This window comes from Opisthocomus hoazin, chromosome 9 (assembly GCF_030867145.1).
Source record: "Opisthocomus hoazin isolate bOpiHoa1 chromosome 9, bOpiHoa1.hap1, whole genome shotgun sequence".
Lineage (NCBI taxonomy): Eukaryota > Metazoa > Chordata > Aves > Opisthocomiformes > Opisthocomidae > Opisthocomus > Opisthocomus hoazin.
Window position 1 is genome coordinate 40,286,949 of NC_134422.1, and position 26,083 is coordinate 40,313,031.

General features: G+C 38.9%; 1 protein-coding gene across 5 annotated transcripts in view; it reads left to right on the forward strand.

Annotated features, from left to right (window-relative positions):
* Positions 1–26,083, forward strand: part of GULP1 (GULP PTB domain containing engulfment adaptor 1) — a 161,261-nt gene that overhangs the window by 61,201 nt on the left and 73,977 nt on the right. For all 5 annotated transcript variants that reach the window (XM_075430683.1, XM_075430680.1, XM_075430682.1 and 2 more), the window contains one exon: positions 17,806–17,892. In XM_075430683.1, coding sequence (XP_075286798.1) covers positions 17,865–17,892 — 28 coding nt within the window. In that variant the 5' untranslated portion in view covers positions 17,806–17,864. The remainder of the gene's footprint in view (positions 1–17,805; positions 17,893–26,083) is intronic.

Sequence of the window (26,083 nt, forward strand, 5' to 3'; positions counted from 1 at the left end):
CTCTGAAAGTCAAGCAGTCATTTTAAAACATTTTTCTTTTCTAAACTTTTTGCAGCATTATTAAAATAAATGGGTGCATTGTAGTGCCTTTTGGCACAATGTGTAAGGTCAAATTCTAATTACCATTTAGTTTAAAGTATGGTTGAGACATGTAATTCTAGCTGCTTTATCACTGTTAATTTAAATAACCATAAGAACTGAGGACTTACCTATAGAAGAAAGGGCTTCATCAGTACCGAGATCTGGGGAACCAACTTGATGGAGCTGATGAAGTTCTTGGATGCCCTGCTGCATCAGTGCTCCAGTCTTTACACTTGGCTGTAATCTGTGAGGATAGCCTGGTTTATCTTGTGCACGATGCAGGGAATGAAATGGTGTCCCACCCTTCACTCTTCAGCATGACAGGTGGGTCTTAAGCAGTTTCCAAAAAGACTGTCAACAGCCTGAACACAAGTAAACTGTGTTTAAAAAAAAGCAAAGAAACAGAAACTTCATGGACTTTGTTCTTGCATTTGTGATTCTTCCCAGCCACCCCCTCCAAACCACAAATATTGCCTGAACAGTGTTTGGAAGAAGTTTGCTTGTTCGCTGTCTAAATGCTTACTTGGGTTAAAGATGTGCTGCTATTGAAATTCCTCCTCAAAACTACTTGCTGCTTTTCTTTACTTACCGACAAAAAATATGACATCTGGCCTTATTAGGAATACATAATGACTATCACATTCTGTATTTAGAGAGGTACACTTTTCACTATGAGTAAACAGATGAATCAAAGTGTCAGAGGTCAGCTCAAATGCTTTTGTGAGACAACTGTATATTATGTTTTATTCTTAGTAGTAGAGATGTAGGGAGAGAAGTTACACAGCCCTCTTCTATCTAACCCTCAATCCTGGTTTTAAATGCAAGTCTGTTCTTCCCATCCTTTTCAGTCATGGTAAAGCATTAAATTAAAACCCAGTCAATCCATCTGTGGTAAGCAGCTCAGTGGCTTTGCACAGCAGATACTTATTTATTAGGTAATTTCATTTTTTTTAATGTGACACCTGTTACATGATATGTGAAATTGGAAGAGACTTCCGTCCAAACTTCCAAATGCCATCTGTTGCCACTTCTTCTTTTCATTTATAAATTAAGATCTTTCTCCCTAAAGGTAACATTCCTAACAGATATGAAGATTTTATATTTTTTATGTCCTCCTGGAGTGAAAAGATCAACTGCAATATTTCTTTGACTGCTCTTGAGACAGGGAAAGAAATTACATTCACAGCTCATGGATTTAGCATGAAAGCATGTACTATCCTTGTTAAGAATCAAGGTACTGTATTATATTTCATATTGTATTTTATTTTCTCATTGTTTATATATTTGGTTTTATATTTATAAATTGCAGCCTGTAAATCAGTTCCAGAACTGGAAAATTTACAGATTTGTTTATCGTGTTAATCTAAATTACCAGGCTGTTTGATTCTGGCCTTTTACAGGCAGAAGTACCATAACTGCATTAAAAAATGTTAATAATAACATAAATATAAAAGCATCGAAGTACCCTCCCTCCCCCATTTGGATGCCTTCCTTCTTGTAGTAAGTTGCTGCTTCCTTTTCATCCTCACCTTTAACGGTGTTGTACCACAGAAGTGGGAAGACTTGAGCTACCCAAAGTGCATTCAAGGTCCTAGGCGCATTAGAAGTGATGTTTCCACAGTTCTGTAACTTTATTTCCTGACTTTTACTAACTTTTTTGGTAAATGGAACACTTTCACTTGCTCCTGGAATGGAGGTACAAAGAGTAACTAGGCTTAACAAATGTTTGAAAAACAATGTGAGCAAAGATATGTTGCATCAGCTCAGTGGTGTCTAGGCTGTAAATGGCAGCCTTGTTCATACATTCTGAGGGGTTTTATGTAAGTCTCTCCTTCAGCAGCTCAAAAACTTGATACATGATTTAGCTCTTAATAAAAACTGAACTAATTGGCTCACTAGACATGTATACTATTTAAAACATCTCTTTTATGCACTTTTAAGTGACTATGGAATTCAAGATGGAGATGAAAAATGCAACCAAGGGAGATGTCTGTATAAATGTAATTTAATCTGCTTTAACAGACAGGAACACTGAAGTCTTGGTCTATGTAAAAAAAAAAAAAAAAAAACAAAACCCAAAAAAATTCCAATGAAAGAAAGTCAGACCTGGCTAGCCTAATAGGTCATGTTTCAACGATGCAGAAGAACAGAAAATAAAGGCCTGCTGTATCACTGGTTTTAACACTAAGGCATTTTTCTGAAAAATGGTTGAAGTCCTTCTGTGGAGGTTGTAGAACTTAAAAGCATTTTTGAAGTAACTTTGAAAATCAGAAACATGAAGGTTAACTTACCATATTTTAAATTAATTTTTTAACTTCTGCTGATCTGGGGTTCATGGTTGTGCGGTGGTAAATAGGGGTTCTCTCACAGGCCCTCCTCTACATGCTGCCTTCATCCCTTCGTCTTCAAGAATGTTTTATTTTCCTGGATGAATTTAATCCTTTTTGCGGACTTATTGCCCCGAAAGTAACTCTCAGGCATGTCCGTTATCATGTGTTTACTCTGCCATCCCGGGGCATTAATATGTAAGACTCTTAAGAAGCATATACGCTTGGCTGCCGCTCTGCCTTTGGCAGTGGGCGAGGTGGCAGCCCTGAGGGCTGGGTGCTGTGTTCCGATGATCTATGAAGAGTGCTCCAGTACCTTGGAATAAATGACATGGCTCAGTGCTTTGCAATTTTTCATCACTAAGGCACTGTATATTTTGTGAATTGTCATTCCCACAGTGTTTCAGCAGATTCCTGAATACCAGCATTCATTTCAGACTGCCATTCTTATGAGTCTTGGTTTCTTCCTCCCCTGCACTGAGTTCTTTAGAATTAAAACTTCCATCTGAATATTCTTCTACATGTCTGATTATTGTTTTACTTTGTGGGTGCTGTGTGCATGCGCACACCATCCTGCGGTTTTTAAAGCGTTCTCTCAAAACCTGGAGCGTTTCTCCAGGAGTTTGGTTCCCAGCACCTGATTCTGTGCATTTTTATGTATGCTTTTAAACCTGGGCTCTGCAGTGTATTCCATCCTTTACTGCTAAACGGTGGGAGAAATGTGTTCTCCTGAACATCAATCTCTGTGTCTCTGGTCTCCCATCTACAAAATGCAACTCTGATCTGTGAAGTTGGCAAGCCCTTGTTAGGGGATTAAGGAAGGTGTCAAATACTCTGACAGTGGCAGCTATGTGGATGTTTGAGCAGAACAGATAGCTGAGCCAGGTGACTTCTGGTAACCCAATTGCCACTGAGCTTAGAGAAATGATTTACTGCAGTTTAGTGAATGTCTGTTAATCAGATAAGCCACGCTAATTGTGCAGATAAGGCTTCATGACAAGTACAAGATAAAATACAGTATTTTAACCTTGAGTGAAGGTGGTAATTTGTTACAAATTTAAAAGCAAGTTCATATTTCTTTATTTCTTTGGTTTGGGGAGTAGTGGATCTTGTTGCTCCTGAAAATACCCCCAGTTGTGATGACATGAGAAAACTGACTGTACTTGGAAATACCACTGGATTGTGTTGTTGTACAGCTTGGACTGCACTAAAATCTAGCATAGAGTTTAGTGATTGATATCACAGAGCATTTGAGCTATGTTCTTGGCCTTTACAGTGATATTTCGTGCTCACATTTTGATGCTACTGGGTAGATATCTCTTCAGCAGTAGAAGTGCAGCTTAGTAACTCTTGCTGAAGAGGAAGATGCACAGAACTCTGATGGCTAGCGGTCTGTTGAATGAAGATTGTTCTCAAAAATAAATTTTTCAAAGTGTCTGCTAGCAACTTTCCATTTATCACTGATGAAGTTCTATACAGTCTGGTTACTGACCCTGTAAGTCTGGAAAAAGTAGCAATTTGAAACTGGTACAATACAGATAAGTTAAGAGGTATCAAAGGGTGATTGTGTGCACGGGTAAAAAAAATGAAAATAATTTTGACTTTGGGGTGAAAAGTGCAGGTCTTCTAATGCAGTGAATTATCAATTTATATAATTTTGATCAACATATTGTAATGGAGTATTCACAAAAAAGGAAAATCAATAGATGTAAATGTCACAAGCACGGTTGTTCATCACCCTGAGCAAAGCAAAGATTTGGTTTCATGTGACTGAATCTGCTCAGTGCTGGAGACCGTCAACGCAGTGCCAGAATGCAGATGTGTAGTGTGTTTGGTTTTTTTTTTTTTTTTTTAATTACCTCTGTTTAATGTGAGCTGTGGGATAGATTTGAAGGTGATACCTAGATGAGAATTCAGGGCAAAAATGTGTATCACACGCAAAGCAACCCAGGGAGGATGCACAGGAAAGATTTCCTGGGGTTTGTGTGTGCATTTGCTCCCCTTTGCTTTAACCAAAAAAGGGGAAAAGAAAACCCTGAAAAGCACATAACATCCTTTTGATGGGAAGCTATGCAACAGTGCAGACCTGTATTTGTACCACACATTTAGACCAGTCCTGCAAGATCTCAAGACTGCTAACGTGTTAAATAATACAGCGGCAAAGTAGTTGAAGGCAAGTTATCCCCTCAGTGTCATGAAATAGCAATAAAACTGCAGTTAACCCAAAATTTCATGATACTGAATGCAAATAGCAACAAATATCTGAACAAAATTGTATGGCAAGTGTATGATTATTTCCTAAAACACCTAAATGAGCAGAACTCAGGGTACGGTGGTGAATTGCTCCTCCTTTTATTCCAGGCAGTTGGAGGAGAAACTCCTTGGATATGAATTTCTTAAATGAAAAGTAAGAGTATCATTTGGCACAGACCTTGCTTAGGTGAGCTGCCCTGTGTTCATAGAGCAACGGCAAGGAATGTGAGATGCCATCAGTATCGAAAGGATTCATTAAGCTTGCATGGCCAGCAAGGGCCATTTAAAAGACACAATGCCTACTGCTGTGAAGGATCCCAGAAGTGTGGTGGGGAAAGGGAGCTTACTGTAGAGCTTCACTGGAATCCGTGGTGAGTGCCTTGAATATGTACAAATTCAGGGACTCCCAGTGTTGCCATGGGCACAGTCACCCTTATTTGGGACACGGAGGGAAGAGGTAGGGTGTTGTCCATCCCTTTTGTTGATCCTAGCTGTGTTCTAGGTCATAACATGAGGAACGGGGCCGTAATGTTCATGGAGGTTGGCACACTGTCCTGTTTGTAGTTCTGCTTTTCTTCTCCCTTTCTGCTTTGAAACCACCACTTTGCTATCAGTTAGTGAAATAGTGGAGATCTTCTGTTTCAAAAGTTGTATTCTGGTTCAGTAGTAGTCTTGTGCTAACTGTAAATTAAAGAGGAATTATCTAAGCTTGCTGTAAAAAAAATTGTCAAGAAAATAGCTCCATTTTAATGTGCTGAATAACTTCTAGAAAATATTTTCGATTTGGAGAAATCCTCAAACAGGAATGCGAAATTCCCATGTCCTGGGTTTTACTGCAGCTATCATTTCTTTCAATGACATTGGGAGGCCATGTATTGTGTATCCGTCTTAATTTATGCGTCTGCAAGATGGAATGGTAATAATCTCATAGGAGTGCTTAGAAACTTTACCTAATGTCAATGGGTTCTACATCCTTTGTTGAAAGATTTCATAAATGCAAAGTGCATTAGGAGAGAGGAAGCAGCTTCCCCAATATTAACAAGCAACTACCTTCCTTTGTTATGCCAGTTTTAGCTCCAGCATGACTTTGCCGTAAAAAAAGATATAATCATTTGGCCCGTTAGTTCTGACTTGTGTATTTTTTTCCCCTGGGGAAGGGGGAATGGGGGCAGCTTATGAAACTCTCCGGAGAATTTGAAGTAAATTCAGAGGTTGGTTCATTTGTTTTAGTTTAAGGTTGCTTTCAAGTCACATTTTTCCTTTCGGCTGCTGATTAAGTGCTGCTATTTGCTTGTGTAAATGCATTGTAAATTATAAGACTGCAAAATAGATTTTGTTTCCCACAGGCTTGATTCCAACGATATTTGAAAAGTTAATGCCTACTAACCGGTGTAGACTCTATTTTGGGTATTAAAGCCGTTCGGGTTTCAGTGGTAGCATGTTGAGGTTTTACTGCTTGAAAAGAATTTTGGCAGTTTCAGCAATATTCTGCTTTTGAAGGAGCTACAAAGTGAGAAGAATATTTTGATTTGGCTCCAATAATAATTACGCTCGCATCTTGTTGCTTCTGGTTTTAATGGAGCTTAAAAACATGGGGGATATTAATAGGTCTTGTGCTTTCTTTAAGAAGACAGTGTCCAGTTATAATAAAAGACGATTCCTGGAATACTAAACGCACAAAGCTGAACCTTTTTTGAAAAATCTCACCGAGTTGTGACTAGCAAGGTATGCTTTTGAAAATCCAGTTAGCAGACACACCCATTCTTGGATGAAATAGAAAGGTGAGATGAATTTTGTGCAATTTTGTGCAGCTGAATTCCAAAAAGATTAAAATATAGGTAGTTCAAGAAACAAATTACAGCTTGCATGCACAGTCATAAACAACGTGAAGGAAAAGGAGCGTAGAGGTTAGGCTAGAGTGATCGGGAACTTCTATCCACAAACACACTGCAGTGCTCCCAGCTTACAACAATACTTCCTCTTCAGTTCCTTTCCAGCTTACCAAGGCATGTGAGTAGTTTCAGATATAATTTTCTCTCCTAGCTAATGCTTTATGCTTTCAGTTTTCAAGGTTAACTGCTAATTAGTTCTTTTGATTTTCATCTCTGTCTCCCCCAACCATGACAGAACTGATTTTTCTTCATATATATAGAAATTTGTGTTGTGGTTGGCATCAGTAATGTTGAGATACTGATTCCTTTCTTTGAGAAGTACAAATTTTCTTGTCACCTAGATGCTGCTGTTCTGTCACAGCGACTTAGATTTTTTTGTTTTTCAAGACAGAGTCCAGGATGTGTGTATGAATTCAGTAACAATCCTTTTTGTCCGCATGCCGTCAGTGAGCCAGCTGAGAGTGCACATCTATGCATGTGCATATATATTCAAGCAATTTCCAAAGAATGAGCTTCGCTTGAGTCTGCTTGCATAAGTTTTCCATTAAAACAGAATGGGTTTTGGAAAAGCGTAGAAAACTGTAGCTAAAGATGTGGTGTGTTTCTGAGCAGCATTTTTATAGCACTGGACCCTAACGACTGTTCCCTATTACAGAAATTCTCATATGTCGCTGCATTTCTCCATTATTACCTTTGTGCTCCATTTCTTTTACAAAAACTTCAAACTTCAGGAGAAGGAAGACTGTTTAAGATTGTAATTTCACATGAACTTGGTTTTTTTCAATACTCCTAGCTATTTCTTTTGAAATGAACTTCTGTGAAATACATAAATACCAGCAGAGATGCTCAGCTCCCTCTCTTATACGGCTGATTCTTTGATTGTATAGCAACATCGAAGAGTTTTGGAAAAGCAGTATTCGAGAAGTGTGTGTGAAGTTGTGTTTGTATATGATTCTAACACATGGAATAATTTAATTGTCATTAGTGACTACCAGTATTATTCGTATGTGGTTTTCCTGGAAGTAACTTAAGTAATTGGAATAGTTACGCAAGATTTGTAAAATTGGCAACGTCGCTGTCTGTTGTTGAGGGAAGGAGGAGGGGAGAACAGCATGTAGTTTTGCATGACGGTTGGATATAGCGTGTGGTTTTATGCTGACGGTTCCGATTTGGTTTCACCAGCTGACTTCAAGGTTTGGTGTTTGAAAGTTGCGTTTTCTCAAGCGCGTGAATGCAGTAGAGAGTTGGTTGATGTTCTGTGGTTTTGCTGCAGTTTCTTCTCTCGAAAGAGTGTCTGATGACAACTATCTAGAAGATTCTCTGTGGCTGCGTGGGACAAGGAGCTGGTGAAAGAGTACATGCACGCTGGTGGAGTCTTGCTGTTTGCAAAGGAGGGCAGCCGTTCGTCCCTGCGAGCTGTGCTTTCCCAGGCAGTCAGCCCTGGATATCCAGGGGCTTGGTGCTGGCTGGTAGGGATGGATGTTAACGATGTGTGAATATAGTTCAAGTGCAGTTAACTTGCAGTCTTCACCTGCACAAATACATTTGAAAATCTGGTTTAAATCTGAGGTCATACTTGATACACTGTGAATCCATACTCTTGAGTTCTTGAAACCTTGGTAGTGAGCTTAAATTTCTGAAAGGACTGGGATGCTGTGGAACTGTCGTGGTTTTGGTTCAGTGTTTATGAATCTAGTTGCCATACCCAAAGCCATAGACCAGAGTCAGTAGCTCGGATCTGTATAAAAAGAAAGGGAAAATAAGTGCCTGACATAAGCATTTAACCACATAATAGGAGACTTTCCAGCAAGGATCCATTTCTAGTTTTTAAACACTGTTCTGCTGAAGTTTGAGGGGATGGGTTGGGGTTTTCTTGGTTGTTTTTTTTTCCTTTTTTTCCCAATTTTCAAGAGAAAAGCCTAAAAATTACTCTTGTTGAAAACGTGGCAGGTGTTGGTACCTACTTCTCACATCATTCTCCTTTTACATCCAGTAGTTCAGTTACGGGGTCGGTCACTGAATCTGTTGTCGGCAGTTGTCTGGATTTTCTCCGTGTACTTAGGAGGATGACCTCTATTGATTTCTCTCCTCTGGTTCTGGAGGTTCAGCAGAGATTGGTGGCTGCCTGGGGAGCGAGTTGCTATGTGTAGGGGTTTAAGGATTGTCATCAAAGTATCATATGCTTGTAAAGGACAGGAGAAGACACTTTCATCCCCAAAATTGGAGATGCCTAATTAAGGGTTTTTCTAAGCAAAGCTGAACAAACTGTGAGCATGAGGTTAGACTTGCAGCATGTTTCAACTACATGGAAGTTAACTGGAGCAGGGACTGGAATCGTGTCTTCCCAGTCATGGGTAGCCAGGACCGTTCTGAGAGCGACGCGAAGAATGTTTGAGTCTGAACTTGCTGATTTATCACGCTTTTAAGAACTTACACGTGCTCTGAGTCCCCACTGTGTTAAAAGATACAGAGCACTCCTATTCAGGAAAATTAAAGAAATTCAAGCCTTGCTAGCTTGGGAATTCTATTATGTAGTAGTCTATAACTCAGTAATTTCTACTGAAATACTCTAGGGTGGATCACTTACCAAAATCTCAGAATAAGAATTGTAATGACAATAACAGTGCCTAAAACCTGAACATTTCTCCTGAATGCACGTTGTAATGAACTACTTGAACACATACTTGATCTACAAGACAGAACTGAGGAAATTGATTTGTCGTAAATACGATTTTGGTTCCCATGCTTTTATGTCAGTCTAATATCTGTGCTTTTAACTTCATATCATATTCTTGTTGAAATGTTGGGATTCTTCAGAATGTATTCAGAGAGTTAAAGAAAGTAAGCTAAAGGAATGTAATAAAGCCTAAAAACCAGTATAATCTAATTTTCAAGATACTCACTCTGAGGTTCATATAGTAGAAGTGAACGAAATGGATATTGCCAACTTTTCTCAGTTTTGAAAACTGTTGAGATTGCTTAATAAAGCCGGTCTCATCTCTATAAATACAACTTAATGCTGTTCTTGAGGCTAACCAATTAAAGCAAAGATTCCAAATGTATGAAAATTAATGAGAAATCTGTTGACTTTAATAGTAAGGGATTGTGTTCAGTATCATCGATAATAAAAGACTTTCATGTGAATGACACTTTTAAAACTTTTCTTCAGTGAATGACACTTTTGTATGTTATTGTTTCAGAAGCATGTAATATGTTAATAAATTGGTTATGAGAAAATCAGTTGTTAGAGATTTGTATGGCAGTGGTTTTTTTCAACATGTGACCATTATCGCTGGGAGGGAAGTGATTATAAGAATTGGACTGTAAAAGGTAAGAAAGCAACTATATATACACTCTGGCTGTCTGTATGCCTAGAATTTATACAGGGTTCTGGTTCTCCTTCGAGGGAGAGTTGTGGAATAAGAGTCCCCAAATTAAGTAAGGTAGAAAAGTATGGACTTGAAATTCTGCAGATAAATAGCTTTAAAAAGTGATATCATCTTCCCCCCCACTCCCACCTTTTGACATGATTATAACTTTTTAGCATGTACTTCTCATTTCCATAAGAGGATGATCTCTCTTAATTTTGTATTGATCTTGTACACGAAAAAAAACCAGCAAAACCAAAACCCCAGAAAGCTTTTACAATTAAAAAACCCCCAAGCTATGACTTCAATGAATTACAAAACCGTTTGTAGTGTCACAGTTCAGAGCCATGGGGAAGGGGTGATTATTTCTTTGTTTCATTTTGCATTTATAAATACGTTGGAGCAAGCCTGTTGAGCTCCTGGAAGGAGGGAGGACTGCAGCAGAGGAAACATCTAATGTGTACTGTGAAGTCTGTACAGGAGCAAAGACAATATGGTATGGGGAAGGGTGTGTCGGGGGAGACGCAGACATGTTTCTCCTCACTCTTCTCCTCCTGGTTGTTCCCTGGTATCTACCCAGAAATTTTCTGGTTGCTTCTGTCTAAACAGACATCTGGGGTTTTCACTTCTTAGTCATCTTTTGGACATCAGTAATCAGCTTTTGAACCTCAGGTAAGTTTAATGTGCTCTGAGGGAAGCACGTAGAGCGCTGTTGAGCGTGTGAACACAATGGTATGTCTAATGCACTTTCCAAGTTTGGCCAAATATTTAAAATACTCTTTTTTTTTTTCTCCGCCCCACCCAATGCAATGGAGGGTTTGAAAATAGTTTGCCAGTAAGTAAATACATAGCTGCTCTAGATTGTGTATGGACCAATCAGCTCTTCCAGAGGAGAAAGGATGATGCCAACATAGAAGTAACCATACTTGGTGTGAGGACATATCTTTCCTTTTCACTATCTATATACATTCAAGCAAGGGCTGCGTCTGAAGTGTTTTTTTTTTTACTCATGCCGCGAGTCAAGAAGCTTGAGAGTCAGTATCCCTGCTACTAGAACTGTTTGATTTTTGAGAGCTGTTCTGTGTTTACCTGTTCATAGTTGGACCCAATCACTGAATCCCACTCTGTCGCTGTTAAAGACCATACACTAACTAGGCTCCCCAGGCCCTCCATCATCCATCTGAAAGCCATGGGACAGGCAGAGATCTTGTTTAGATTCCATATAGGTGATCAAATGGATAATGGGGTGTCAAATACAGACCCTCTTGTCAAGCAAGCGAGCAAGGAGTTTGTTGTCTGTCTGTCGTTTGGAAGCAGAGTTCTTTGAGAGAGAACGTGTGTAAAGCATTTCTGCTGGCTCTCAGCATCTGACACATCTCTAAGTTCTTATACAGCAGAGTAAAAATTGGGCTGACACGACTGAAATCCTTCCCCACGTTTCACTAGGCACAGGCGCTTGAGGATTTGAGGAACAAGGAAGCTCCTCTTGTATCCTGTTACGATTATTCTATCATTGTGAACAAAATGAGTATCAATTTTTTTCTTGCAAAATACAAGAAGTTTGCGAAGAAGGGAATATTCCTGTTCTGAAAAATTACTCCTTTTGTTTGTACAGTGTAAACTTCAGTTTGTTCCGTGAGTAGTGTAATCCACTAATAAGCATCAGCATAATCCTTGATAAGCATAATACAAAAAAATTGTTTAAAAACAAATATGCTGAAAAATACAATATTTTAAAAATTAAATAGATTTTATGATGCTTTAATAACCAGATCTAGAGAACTGTTTTTGTGAAACAAGTGAATTTTGGTTTTCTCTGTTTTTTCTTAAGATTGTGCCGTTCACAACTTGTCTGAGGATTTATTGGTGTTGCAGCAGTTTTAAACACATTTTCTTCAGAGTTCTACTTTAATAAGGAAATTTATTCTTGATATATTTCTTGATGTTGACATTTCTTCTTGCTGTAGAACAGAAATCAGTGGTACCCTTGCCTAAGGAGTTTTTTCTGTCAGATGACTCAGTGATGTCCCCTTGTCACCTGTTACTCATCTGTATTTTCTTTTTCTTACTGAAAAGAGCAGGTTATTTTTAGGAATTGGGAGAGTAAAAAGCCACTTTTCTGAACTTTCTGAAAATGGGTAAGAAATGCATTAATTTCATATAGATTTTCTGGTTACTGGCCTCTGTTTGATGTTGATATTTATAGCAAAACGCTACTGTCTGCTTGTCCTCAGAGCTTCTGTGAATACTGCTCTAGCTTTGGCAGATCAGCTGTATGAGAAGTGCTTTAACAGCAGTCTGAAAGACTTTTTGCTGTGGGGGGAAAAACCACTTGTCACAATGGGACTAGGTTTATACTGGTTGTGAAAAATAAAGAAAAAAAAAATAGCGCATGTGTGGTTCTTTTGTACCTTCCAGCTGGTTTCAGGAGGAGCTTGGGGAGAACAGGGCTGGGATCTCTGTCAGACCAGAGTGAGGTGTTTTGCCTTTGGATGAAGGCATTCCTGCCCATCCCTTTCACAGGAGACTGAGCAGCGTGCTGGAAGGTGAGCTGTATTTTAGGGCTGCGGTTTCTAGCTGTTTCAGGATTTGCCACAGCACTTGTGTCTTCTCTTTGCTGGTGCTGGATGAGCCCCGGGGACGTCTCTGGTGGCGTTGCAGGCTGCCAGTCGCCGGAGCTGTTCTCGGAGCTCTGCCCCAGGGAGAACATCATCGTCTCAACAGCAAGGAGTGCTTGGGTAGTGGGGAAATGAGAGCGTTGGGTGGAGAACCAGTTCTTGACCAGTTTCCCCCCTCCTCTGCACATGTGAAAAATTACAAGAATTAACCTCGGACTTTTGCAGATTTGCCTCCAGCCTGAATGTGTGCCTAGAGCTTGGTTCTGGCTAATTAATGTTTTTGAAAATGCGGAGATTAATAAACCCTTAAAAGTAAAGCTTTCCAAGTGACTGAATGGTTTCCTTTATACTCCGTGTGTGCTTCTGTGCAATTATAAAGCCCAAGCACAGGCTAAGAACTTCAGCTGACAGAAAGTTGTTCTATTTTGGTGAAGTCCATAGAGCTGTGCTGGTTTTGGGGAGCTTGAAGAGTTTTTTTTCCTGCAAGTTTTTATAGTGCTGTCATTTAAATGCTGCTGTTGCTTATGGTCCTGTAGACTGTTCTGTTATCACTTAGAAACTTAAAGGACACAAATGATTTCATAATGGTGAGTGGAACTGCTTGCTTCCCGAACAGTAAGAAGGGCTATACGTGACCACAGGTTTGGGCCTGCACTGAATTTTGTTCGTTGACGTGTCAACATCTTTTTCTTATGACTTGACTGTTTCAGAGGAGGAAGGGTTGTGGCAAGTTAGTGTTTTGGTTACTTGTCATACAAAAGGAAAGGGTTCATGATATGATGATGTTTATTTGGTCTTGTGTATCACTTAATGTAGTCTTTATTATTGTAATTTTTTCATTTGTTATGTCACAGGACAATATTTTCGTGGTGTTTTGGTCCAACTCAGAAAAAGAATTTTAAAGCTGTTGCTGTATTCCAGTGTTTCTCATCTGACCTTCAGAAGTCACTTTATAAGCCTAGGTTTCATTGCAAGTCAATGAATCACACATTCCTGTGTGCTGTGGCCGTTTTGAAAACAGAGCTGAAGACATTTTGTGCTTCATTCTGCAAGAAGTGTTATCCAGTATGCGTGAAAGGCTGGGGTCTGAGTCTTCATGTCTTCTGAAGCTAAATTTGGCTGTGTATGGAAACTGTGTGTGTGTTTGAGAGGGAAGGCACAGATTGGACTTTCTTTTTTGTTTTTTTTTCTTTTTCCCCAGTGAAAGACAGTGAATGGGGTGCAGGTTGGGGGTTTTAGGGCAGTTTTGTTGGAAGAATTATTTGTGGAATGAAGAAGAGGTACAAAAATAAAAAGGTTCAGTCCAGGTAATTGTTATAGCCTTTGCCGCTGGAAGGGACTGGCTGGAGGGGGAATCCCAACTAACTCCTGAGGAATACCTGATTTTTAAGAGGAAATAAGGGACAAATGAGACCAGTTACACTGGTGGTTTTGTTTCATCCCTTTCCTAAGTACCCCCTTTCTTGGCATGTTGGTGACAGCTCTAAATTTAGGAAACATATCAAAACACAGCGTTGCCGAAGGAGCCCGCAGGCATTTCGAGATGCCTGTGTGGAAGCTTGGGTGTTGTGTCAGCAGCCAGGGCGGACGGCGGTTGCTGGTGCTGGAAGGCTGCCACTCGCTTGCTTTGTTCGGCTTCCTTCGCTGCATAAAGCAGAGAAGACAGCAAACAACACGATGGTTCGTGTTAAAATGTAGTTGCGGAGGTGATGATTTCAGCTTCAAACCTTATCACCCTTCCGCTCACCAGTCCGAATGCCTGCAAACACCGTGGTCGCCAAATCCACTGGTGTCGTTGCACCCCTTGCCATTTGACAGTTTGCTACTTGCTGTGAGAAGCAGCCGGCCATGAAAAGTCAGGGCTTAATGACGGTGAAGGCAAAGGGAAAAGGAGGTGAAGGTGTTTGCTTTCCCTGTTACTGTTTCAGTCTGATACGGCAGCTTAAATACTCCCCGTGCCACGTGCCCACATCACTGCTCAGGCTGACGATGCCGTGTGTTCCCCCTGCCCAGGATGTTTGGCTGTTATTTATATTTTTAATACTGTTAGTTTAATAAAATAATTTTCTAAGCCTTTTCTGTCTTTTCTTTCTGTCTCTCTTTTCTCTCTGCCCCAAAAGAAATAACCTGATAGAACTCCAGATTTCCCTGGTTTATCCCTGTCAGAATTCTTCGTATGTTGTCAGTTAACCATTTTGTGAAGTCACATGCAGGTTTGTATTTCCTAGTAGGGTTTGGTTTCTGGACAAAGCTGAAGAAAACCCCTAGGAGTAAGGTGGAGCCACATTCTTTCTGTAGGTGTGTCTTCCTAAGTGATGAGTAATGAAATGTTTTGGTCCACATTCCGATTCGCTGATGCCTTTGACGGTTACAACTGCTTTACGCTTTCTAAACAAGTGGTGTCGTAGGAAGGACTCCCCATTCTGCACAGGGCTCCCTGTACCATAATGGGATTTTCTGACTTACCTTCCTTTTGCCTTCATTGCGAGCTTTTAACAGGCTGTTTTGCAGCTCACTGTCTTCCAGAGGCTTTGTGTGTCGAGCACTGTCAGAAACAAAGTCATATTCTACCAGAAGACCCATCTAGCATTTGTGATCAGAGAACAGCTTGCTCGCTTCTAATGGTTTCCTGTCTGTTGGAATATTGGAAGCAAAGATATCACAAAAAAGTCTAGCTGTAACTTTGTTCTTCTCCTGATCAAAAACTTACGAGTGCTGCTTGTGATAGTCTGACATCACCCTCTTGCCCCAAACCCAACTGAGGAATTTGAAATTAGCCTTGTGGTGTTTGGATTGATTTTTTTAAATAGCAAAATCTAACCATCTGCTTTTTCTGCATCTGAGAGGTTGATGAAGTTGCTCGTATTAGAGTTTGAAGGATTTTTAAAAGCAGTTGCGTGTAGCTACTGGTGTTTCTTTCCCTGTTTAATATTTTCTGTGGCAAGTGGAAGTAACGCTGATGAAGTGTTTTAATACTGGTTGTTGCCGAAGCCATTTCCGTATTTTGTTCTATTGATGTTTTGTTGGAATTGAAATTATGAACACGTTTTTGCAAAATACCGTCCTTTTAAGTAGTCAAGAAATTTTGGCTTTCATTATTGTAGATTACTTTGATGGTAAATACCCTTGTCCATGAGGAAAAAACATGTACTTACGCTGTGTTTTAAACAAAGTACTTAAATGGTGATGGCTAGAAATGTGGCCAGCCAGCAGCCTCATGATGTGCATGCATAGTCTCTGTTTAGGGGATCCACTACTCAGTAAGCCATCTCAAATATGTTACTTGGTAGTCTCTTGGATAAGGACCGGAATGCACAAGTAAAAAAAGAAAAGGGTTCTGAAAAAGGACATGTTATGATCCCATCACGGAGGAGAACTGAAGTGACTGGTCTAGTGCTGTGCAAGACAACTGCCAGAGGTGTGTACGAGGGAAAGCATACTCTTTTTACTCAAAACTGCCTTCTTCACTGGCTGTAAATAGTTCATGAAGAAGGTGAGCGTCCTGAACAAAGTTCTGCCATCGCTTTTCTATCCTAAGCGTATATAGTAGGCTGCCTATGTTCCCTGTGGAAGTAAACCTCTAAGCTAAACACATTTGTCAGCTGCTTGAAGAGCTGAGATTCTAATGTTCTTCTCTTCACTGCTTGTACTTCATTTAATGTGAATTGAATGTCATCATTTACACTGTTGAAAGTCGTGCTCTGTGACTTCTCTGCCAGGAGAACTACTTTGTGTGTTGGCAGTTTCTGGTGAAACTCCCTCGTGGGTGAGCTGTTACTCACTGGAATTACCGCAGTAACGCTACTGCCCTTTCCAGGGCCGCTGCTGAAGTAATTTCTAGGGCTTCAGACCCCTCACAGATGTTTTCTGGTCTCGCTGGGCCCTGTTTATCCACAGCTCTCCGTGTAGCACTGGTGATAGTGAAGGCGGCCGGCAGGAATGGCCATGGGTGTATGTAAGGCTTCTGCAGCGCTCCCCTTAAGAACTACTCTGTAGCGTACCAAATGCGTTGTTTCTTGGCTTTGTATCAAAAGTAGGTGGCAAGTATATATATATCCTTATTTCATTGCATCCTCCCTTCTTAAATACTCAGTAAAACGTGTAAAACAGAACCGATCCGGCACATGGACTTCAAAGAGCAAATGTTGGTTGGTTGCAGGTGTAGCGTACTGCACTGTAGAGTGGGTGAGCAGGGATTATGCCCCTGCTCTTACGGGGTTGTATGGAAAAGAAGCCCTGCCACATCAGTGATTGTTTGAAAATAAAATGGAGGTGTTTTTTTAGCTGTAATTGCCTGCATGTTTGAATCTGAAAAATATCAAATGGCTACGTGGAAATTGGGAATTCAGAAATAATCTGAAACCAAGTGCTTTTCTTTTTTGATTTTTTTTTTTTTTCTTGTAAACACTCCCCTCCCCACTTTTATTTTTTCCCCCCTCCTTTGACTGAACTGCTTTGAGAGCAGAGAAAGGGCACTGGTGCAGCTTTTGGCTGGAAGATCTGAGCAGAATGGAAAGGAGTGGTGGGCATATCTTTGCATAGGGTGGGAAAAGGAAAATCTCTATACTGCAAAATGGGAGGGTTTTGAACAGTGTTGGATGTGATGGATTTTACCAACATCTTGCAGCGAAAAAAATGAAAGAAAAAAATTCCAAAATAATACTGTGAATCAAGAGTTTAAGAGTGTATCAGTGTTTCTAAGTGAAGAAAATACAGAAATTACTGTACAGTCTGATGTAATGGGAGCAAGGAGGTAGTTGCACCAGTTGAAGGCAGTTTTTTTCAGTATTAAATCCCTGGGCAAAGAGGAGTCTTTTTATGTTAAACCCACGTGAAGATGAAAGCATAGCTAGAAATAATCTGACAGCCTAAATGACACAAAACAGGGCAGTGCAAATATGAACTGAACGTTTTTTGTGGAGTCTTGCAATCAGCATGCATTTTAAAGCTTTCTTTCTGTTCTATTTGTGTATAGTATTTGTCGTCATGTATATGTGTCATATCAGCTGCTCTGTGTCTCTGAAAACTCCGAAGAGCTTCACAGGAAGTTTTGATATGTCTTTCTGTATGAAGTATCATTGGGCATTTGAGCATAAATCTTCTAAATTCTGCAGTTTCTTCCTCAGCAAAGCACATCTCCCTTTTATTTCTCATAATTATTTCAGAATTCTTAAAATCATTTGCTTTGTCTTTAATGTGAAGATAAACAGCTGACTTCAAATGTAATAGTGGACTTTTCTGTTTTCTTATGTGTATCCCTCTGCAGGTTAAAGTGGGGGAAAAAAACAAACCCAGAAACATTGTTGACGGGATAGATTTTTCAACATGAATCGTGCTTTTAGCAGGAAGAAAGGTAAGTAATTTTGCTTCTGTTTCATGGGAGACATAAATATCCTGTATAAATTCTTTAGAATATAAAAAATGATACAAGGAAGTACTTATGGATAATTACACATAATTAGCTAGGTAGAAATGGTCAGCCTTCTAGAAGATGTACAGAGCAAAGCATTCTCAATTAGTAGTTATAGAGTTTTCTGGATTGTAACACATTGAATTTCGTAATATTTTCTTTATGGGGGAGGTGGGGTGTGTGTATACATATAAAATATACACTTCTGCACACAGCAAAGGATGTGCTGGTGGTTTTAGAACTTCTAAAGAGCTAGAGACTTCTGTGTTTATTATATGTATTTATTGGGTTCTTATTCTTGGAGAAGCTATTTTAGAAAACCGTATTTAATATACTTGAAATATCTCATGCAGCAGAATATCTCTTAGCTCTAAGAAGCTATTCTGAATTTGTAGCAATGCGAAATGGTATGCTTTCCCAAAGAATTATCAAACCACTAAATATTCAGAGTTATGTATGTTGCTCTTCTGGCTTGCTTATTCTCTTTTCATGGTCTGTTTATGATTAAACATAAATTTTAGATGTAGCATTAGAGATGCAACTTTTTTTACTGATAGCTTTGTTGCTTTTTTCCTCGATTTATTTGTAATGTAGAAAATAGTAAGTCTAATTTCTTTATTTTTCATGTTTTCTTCTAAAGATCCTTAAGTATGATACGCTCTGAGCCAGCATCCCTGCTTTAACAGCTAGGTGTAAACTGAATTGGAGTGAGTGTGTTGCTTATGTAACAAGAATTCCTGCTTTGATATCAATATCAAAGCTGGAAATAAAAGGGATCTGCCATACTTATACCGACACGAAATGATAGCATCACTGCGTCCTTCCATGTCTAGTACGTTGATTTGTTAAAACCAGATGAATCAAGATAACATCAGTAGTCCGGAATACAAGCAGATGTAGCTTGACCGCAAAAAGAAGATGCACCTATTCGCAAAGGCTACAAAACCCAACGAAAGATCGTTTGATAACCAGTAGCACAGCGGATGCTGAGGAAAGAAGATCAAATCCATAGCCCGTTCTCTTCTTAAGCACTGATCTGTTTTATTGGGTAGATATTTGTAACACCTCTATCAAGAGATCTGCACCTAACAGCTGCTTTATAGCGTTGCCCAGCTTCTTGCAAATAATTTGAGAGACTATTTCAATATTCTTTATTTGTGGTTTTATTTATCACAGCTGGGAAAGAAGCTTGGGTTTCGTAGTTTCTGTTTTCTCTAGGTGACCAGATAATTCTCCTTTTTTTCTAAAGAATTCTGATAGTATTTGAAACTCAGCCCGCTGTGTTTCAGATACAGACCAGTTGTGTTTTACAGGGTATTTCCTTGGTGTTTTTGCACCCAGAGTGCTAAAATGCTCTTTCACTAAGTCTCATTGCCTTTGCAAGTGTCTGCATCTTGCCTTTATGGTCAAATTATGAAGCTGTATCCTCTGGTATCTGGGATCGTTTGAGGGGTCTGGATTAACTGATTTCTGTTTTCACCACTACTTGGTAAGAAAATGCTTACTGACCTCACCTAAATTCTTGGAATTTCAGTGTATTCAAGGGCATTTGCTTGTTGTTCAGCTGATTTTTGTGCTCTATTCTCTTAACCCCAACAAGAAAAATGTATCATAAATAAGCTGTCAGGGACAATGAAGTGCAATTATCGTGGATTCTTGAAATTGTTCAGAACTCGAGTAATCAGAAGAATTAAATACTGACACATCGATTTCTTTTACTCATAGTAGTGTATGACACAATACTTCCATTCTTGTATCCTGGGAAAAACACAATTTTCAGTTAAGCAGTTGTCAAAAATAAGTGAAAATTTCATATTTTTCATGCCAGTTGAAGTTCAGAAAAGTTTGGCTCTATCAATGTTCACGTCTAATCACTGCCTTTAAGAGCAGGTTCAGACAGGTTCAGTTGCTGAACTTCCTTTATTGTATTTCCTGATTTTGCTCCCAGACCTCAGAGATACAACAGTTTCCATGCCTATGTTTGGTGGGGTTGCTTGTGGCTTTCTTCTGTTTACAAGAGCGTGGATATCTTGAGGAGTTAACTATGTGAGGGCCGTGACTTTTCTAGGAACTCTCTTTAAATCCACGTTAGCGTGCTGGTGGCTGTGCTGATAGGGTTTGTGCTAATTACAGGTTACCTTGGAGCTATATAAACAAATATATAGGATTCTGAGGGGAATTTAAACAGGTGTAAGTGGTACTTTCGCTATAGCCAAAGGTTATCTGAGCTGTCTATAAACTGATCAGCCTATACTAGACTTTCAGTACAAAGCAGATACAGAACGTAGTAGCTAGTGCCATAGCTCCTTATCTTCTTGAACCAGTTAAGCTGGTGAATAGAACGACTCGCCCTGAGCTGTGCTCGCTGAAAAGCTCGGTTCTTGATCCATCACCTAATTCAAACAGCAGAACTTCCCTTCTAAGTGCAAGTGCTTGGTGTAAGTTTGTGTTTGAGGACCATGATTGGAGCCTGAAACAGCCACTTCAGCTGCCAAAGTGTGCTGAGTGCTCTGACCTTAAAAGCAGCTGCAACAGTCATTGCCCCTCTGAATCCCTGAGGTTCAGCGCAAAGTGCAACTTCTAACCTAGGCGGTTTGTGTTTGGATTTGAGTTGTAATTATTTTTGTCTGTCTGATTAGTCATTTTACTGCAGGGCTTAATTGATGTGCTTAAACTTCAAATTGAATAAAATCAAGCTGCTCATCTTTCATCTTAATAGTGACAATGAAAAATAGAAGAAAATCTGAAATTGAAAAAAATTCAGCTTGCTTCAGGAAGTACTTACACAAGTAATTATAAATAAATAGAACCTTTTAGCAGTCCGAGTTGTAATATCTGTTCTCATCAGTTTGCCATGAGCTCGTATAACAGGGAAACAAACTTTATGAAATAGCATTAACAAAAAAGTTAATTTCTGTTTTAAACCTGATATCAGCACCTGCTGAAGTTGCATATTTTAATATGAAAAAACTGAGCACCTGTTCAAAGTAAAATAGCCTTTCTCTTGACTTCAGTGCGAGTTGGTTGGATTACCAGTTAAATTCTCTGTGGCAGAAATATTATGTGACTGTACAAACTGTACAGAAACAGATATGCTGTTTTCCATTCTTTGATCAATGAGTATAGTATACTCTGTTCAAGTAGTTTTTATAGATTATCTTTTTTTTTTTACGGATCTCTTTCCTTCTCCCACAAGAACAAATGGAAGAACAACGTTATGTATGTTCTTGATGCTTTGTTGTTGTGACAAAGCTTATGGAAACATCTATGCACCTACCACAGTTTCAGCAGCTTGCTTTGCGATGTGGTCCAGATTTGGGTCATGGTTTCTGAAGAGTTCTCTTAATTTTTCCTTCAGTGTTTCCTTTAAACTTAGGTGTGGTAGATGCTCACTTTGAAATGCTATAGTGCAAGAAGCCTGTAGCGCAGATTGAAGTCGGTTAAGCTTGAAATATGTTTGTGTCTTCATAAATTCAGTATCTCTTCTAGGTAGCTTAGGGATATTAATGTGATTCTCCTCTAAGAGAACTTTGTAAAAGCTGTACTTTCATGTAAATTTTTCTCATTATTAGCATATTGGTACCTAAACTAAATTACCTATTTGTCCTTAATTTATATGTGATTGTGTTTACAGGTAATATGTATACACAGAACAGAAAGCATTAACTATGGGGCGTTTGGTTATTTTTTTAGTGAGTAGAGGTGCCTCTCCCAGATGAGTCTGGCACATTTTACTGATTCTGTGGCCTTTCATTCAAAGCCATTAGTATCAGAACTGGTGCATATAAGTTTAAAAAAAAAAAAAAGAGAAAAAAAATCAAAAACAAACCCACAAAAACCCAGCAACTAGCATTTGTTGGCTTTTGCCTCATCAGAAATAGCAAGGAAAACTACTGTTCCTCCTAGACAGAGGCATTTCTAAATATGGGATGAGTAATCCAAGCATTCTGGGAGTAAAAGAGTGAAACTTTTTTGAATGTCTCAAAATAGTGCTAAAAATGTAGGTGTGTATGTCTGCTTTGGGCTAAATTTAGTGCTGAATTACAATGTGTGAAATCCAGTGGACTTCAGTGAGGTTGTGGAGGGTGTAAATGACAGCTTAATTTAGTTCATTCTTTGTTTCACCCCAGAGATCCTCCTTCATCCCGAAATAAATGTCAGCCTTAGTTTACACATGGCACAAGGTTCAGTGCCAAAGCTACTGTTGTATGTGGGAATCCAAATTTTCTAATGTTGTTTTTTCCATATGATAGCAGTTCCTAAGGCTGGTGATTGGTGCCACATTATCAACTCATGAGGTGTAGATGGTATTCATAATGCTAAATGGAATATATTGAAGTAATAACATGTCATAAATCATAACTTTCAGCAATAACATTTCTGCGCAATGGCTTTTTATGAGTCTCATTTATGAAAGTGTAGACAGATGCATTTAATGGGCAGGGTCTGACATAAAAAAAAATGCAATTAAAGTTTATAGGATGCTCTTTGATGTGAATGGACTGGCTATAATATGATCTTTATTTTTATCGTAAACTTATGCTGCATTCCAGAGATGACATGTTTTATTTCGTATTTCTTTTTCTGAATGAGTAGACAACAGGTGAAGACCCAAAAAGGGTGAAGGGGATAAGTATAGTCCTAAAGCAAATACTTCCATTTCGTCAGAGAGTATATTTGACATCAGTGATTTAAAAAAGTGGGCTATTGCGTGCTGGATTTCCACATTAACGAAGTGATAAAAAACATACAGAAAAGTAGATATTCATATGCTTTAAATACAGAAGTAGTCACAATCTTCCTGACTGTGGTCTTGAGATATTCTTGTGATTGCACTTCGTCCTTTCACAAAAGAACTCATCACCTTCCAGGAAAAAAACCGAAACTACATCTAAATCTCCTCCTCTGCCCCTACCCCAAAAAAGCTGCTGCTTGATGTTTGCAAGTTTTTTTTTTAAGAAGAATTTTTTCAAGAGCAAGTTTTGGGAGGAAAAAAGGATGCTCTTTTGTATACCAGTTATTTCCATATTCAGTCTCACTTGATGCAAAAATCAGTTATTTTAGTACTTTCGTAATACCCCCACAGGGAGGTTTTGTGTGTTCCAAATACTGCTCAGGTTAGTACCTGAATTTGGCAAGGACCAAGTCATCTTCTGCTGAAGGACAAGGACGTGGTAGTCCTGCAGCGTGTGTGTGTTTGCATGCATTTGTATGCAACCATGTACGTGTTTGTTTATATTCTGCAAGCAGAAGGAACAGGTCTAATTGTTTAGGGAAGAATTGATTACAGTGTGTCTTGAGAGGATGCGTCGCTACAAAGGAGTATGCTTTGGAAACTTTCTCAGTAGGATTCGTGTTGGGTCTGCACAGATAAGCCTGATTTTTCTTTTCTTTCCCTTAACGTGAGAATAGAAGGATAATTTCCTGTTAGCTATTTTATCTGCATTATCTTCAGAAAGGTATTGCAGAAATAATCTTATCTATCGCCTGCTTTAAAGAATATTCTAGGCAAGTTATCCGTTATATTTACCACAATAACTGTCGTTTGCTTCGGCAAAACCTAAGGAACTCCTTCCAAGAACGTATGCGCACTGCTTAACCATAAAGCACTAAACACTGACTTCAGAATGGGAACAACACTGAAGGAGTTTTAAACTTTTTGGTTTCTATGCTATTAAAATTTATACAGCCTAATTTAGAGAATGTTAAATGATTTGTACAGCGATTTGGCAAGCGTGTCTTTTGAGATCTACAAGCTGCTAAATTCTTGATGTAAGTTGTTACTAGTGTGTGACGTCGAGTTCTTCTCCAAGTGTACTATTGCAAGTAACTTCCCCAAGCTGCAACCGAAATGCTGGAGTTACATAGGTACACTGCTAGTTAACTGGATGGATAAAGACAAGATGTATTATTCTGTGTGGAATAAATTTAGATGTGTACCAGCCATACCTTGATAGGAATCACAATGACTGCTTCATTTTGTAGGACTTTGTTTATCAAGTTGTTGGATAATTGCAAAGAATATCCAAAATATGTAACTCGGGGAAAGACTATGCTCTGAAATCAAATCCTTTAGGTACGTAAAAGTACGTACCTTAGGTAGGTAAGGAAGAGGAAGCTACAGATACGCAGACTGTGGTTGTTCTGAACGGTTGCTGCCACTCCTTTCTTCTCTTTCCAGTTTGTTGCTGTTTAAAAAAAACCCTTCCAAATAAACTTTTCTGTAGCATTATTTTTAGTCTTATTGAATAAGAAAATTAAAATTCTATTTTAACCGTATTGAGATTTCTATTTCTGTTCCTTTTCCTTTGTTTTGCTCTACCAAAGTGACACATGTAATAGTCTTACTTTAAAAGTTTGGAATTCTTCGAAAACTTGCCTCTGTAAAAATTTTTGACAAGCTGAACTGATACTTTTCCAAATTTAGTTATAGTTATTCTGGGATAGTTGACTGAACTCTGACTCCAGAAGTGAAAGATGGAGTTGGAGGTTTGATCTGTATATACATACTTACTGAAAACTTGTGAAAATGTGATCCCTTGCTATACCAGTAAACTCTTTTTCAACTTCAACTAGAAGCTTTTATCAAAGACGCAGTGTAGCTGCTCTGATGGCAAGCAGACACAAGAGGTGGGGGCTAAATAGCTCAGAATTTTTTTCTTATTTTTCCCTGTGGTTTAGGAAGCTGAACTCGTTACAAGTTCTTAACACCAACAAATTAGAAGTGTAAAAGCAAAGACTTGCTAATCACTGGTTAGTTGCACTAATGTATTATTTTGATCTTATTTTCCTTTTTTGTTAAAACCTACCTACTAGCATCCATATCTTATAACTACATAGTATGAAATCATAGGTTATGCAGTGAGTGTTACTGTTGGAAGAGATGCAAATACTAGACTTTTTTTTTCACTTTGTAACTATGCCAGCCCAGCATTCGATGATACCATTTTGTTATTTTAGTAATCAGCTGTTTAAAACCATTTATAAGGTCTTAAATATTGATAGAGAAGGACACAGAAAAGTGAAGCATTCTGCAAAGCTCACTTTGTTCTAGGGAGATACAGCTCTGTTGTCTTGCCAAAGAACAAATACATCTCCAAAGAACATTTTATGGTAGGGGGGGGGAAGAAAGAACAAAAGTAATTATTTTTTAATTATGTATATTGATGGGCATTTGCCTGAACGTGCTTAGGGCAGAATCCGACTCATAATTTCAATTGGTTAATCATAGTAACCTGATAATAACTTAATTAATAAATTACTGCTATTACACAGATTTTGCGCAGTCATTCCTCTGGAAGGTGGCTGGGTCAAATACTATAGCTGAATGATCGGGTAGATTTATGTTTGTTAATAATGTTTAGATTAGAAATGATGAGAAATCTGGTAACAGGCATGGAGTCTCGTGGCTCGGTGCCTCGGTTAATTCGTTGCCTGCGGTAGTCAAGCAGACAGATTCTGCTTCGCTGTCTGACGAGCAGAAGGGAGGTTTGTGAGAACCTGCCTGTTTCTGTCGCAGTGGGGGATAAAGGAAAGGATTTAACAGGGTGACAACTCTTATGTCCTGTTGTGAAGGTTTTCTTTATTTGTACAAAAACAGATCGTCTAGGAGGAATGAAAGATATGCATACATATATACATGCACTGAGGCAAGTAAGCTATTTGTTCCCTGAGGCACTAATACGTAGATGTAGCACTGATCTCGTGGGATGCTCTCTTCTTCAGGAGATTGTTAGTAGGCTGATTGTCATAGATGATCTTTCCTTCCATAGCACGTTTTACAAAGCATGAAAAAAAGACAGTTCCAAGATTTCTTCTTTTATGTTAGCAAGGAAAACATCCATTGATGTTAGAAATTTTGATTCAGTGAAGAATTACAGGCTTTCAGTTTTTACCTTCCAGAAATGACTGTATTTTGACTGTCACACTAAAAAAAAAAAAAGTTAAAATCAGAGTCTTTCTCTGTTCATCGTATTAAATAGAATGGCCATTAGGTCTCATATGCTTTGATAAATGCTTTGGAAACGTAGTTAGGTAGAGCCACTTCTAGCATGCATGAATATAATAGAGTGGGGTTTAGGGAAGCAGTTAACTAAACTTGTGCTGCCGAGCATTGTTTTGCCATTTACAAGAT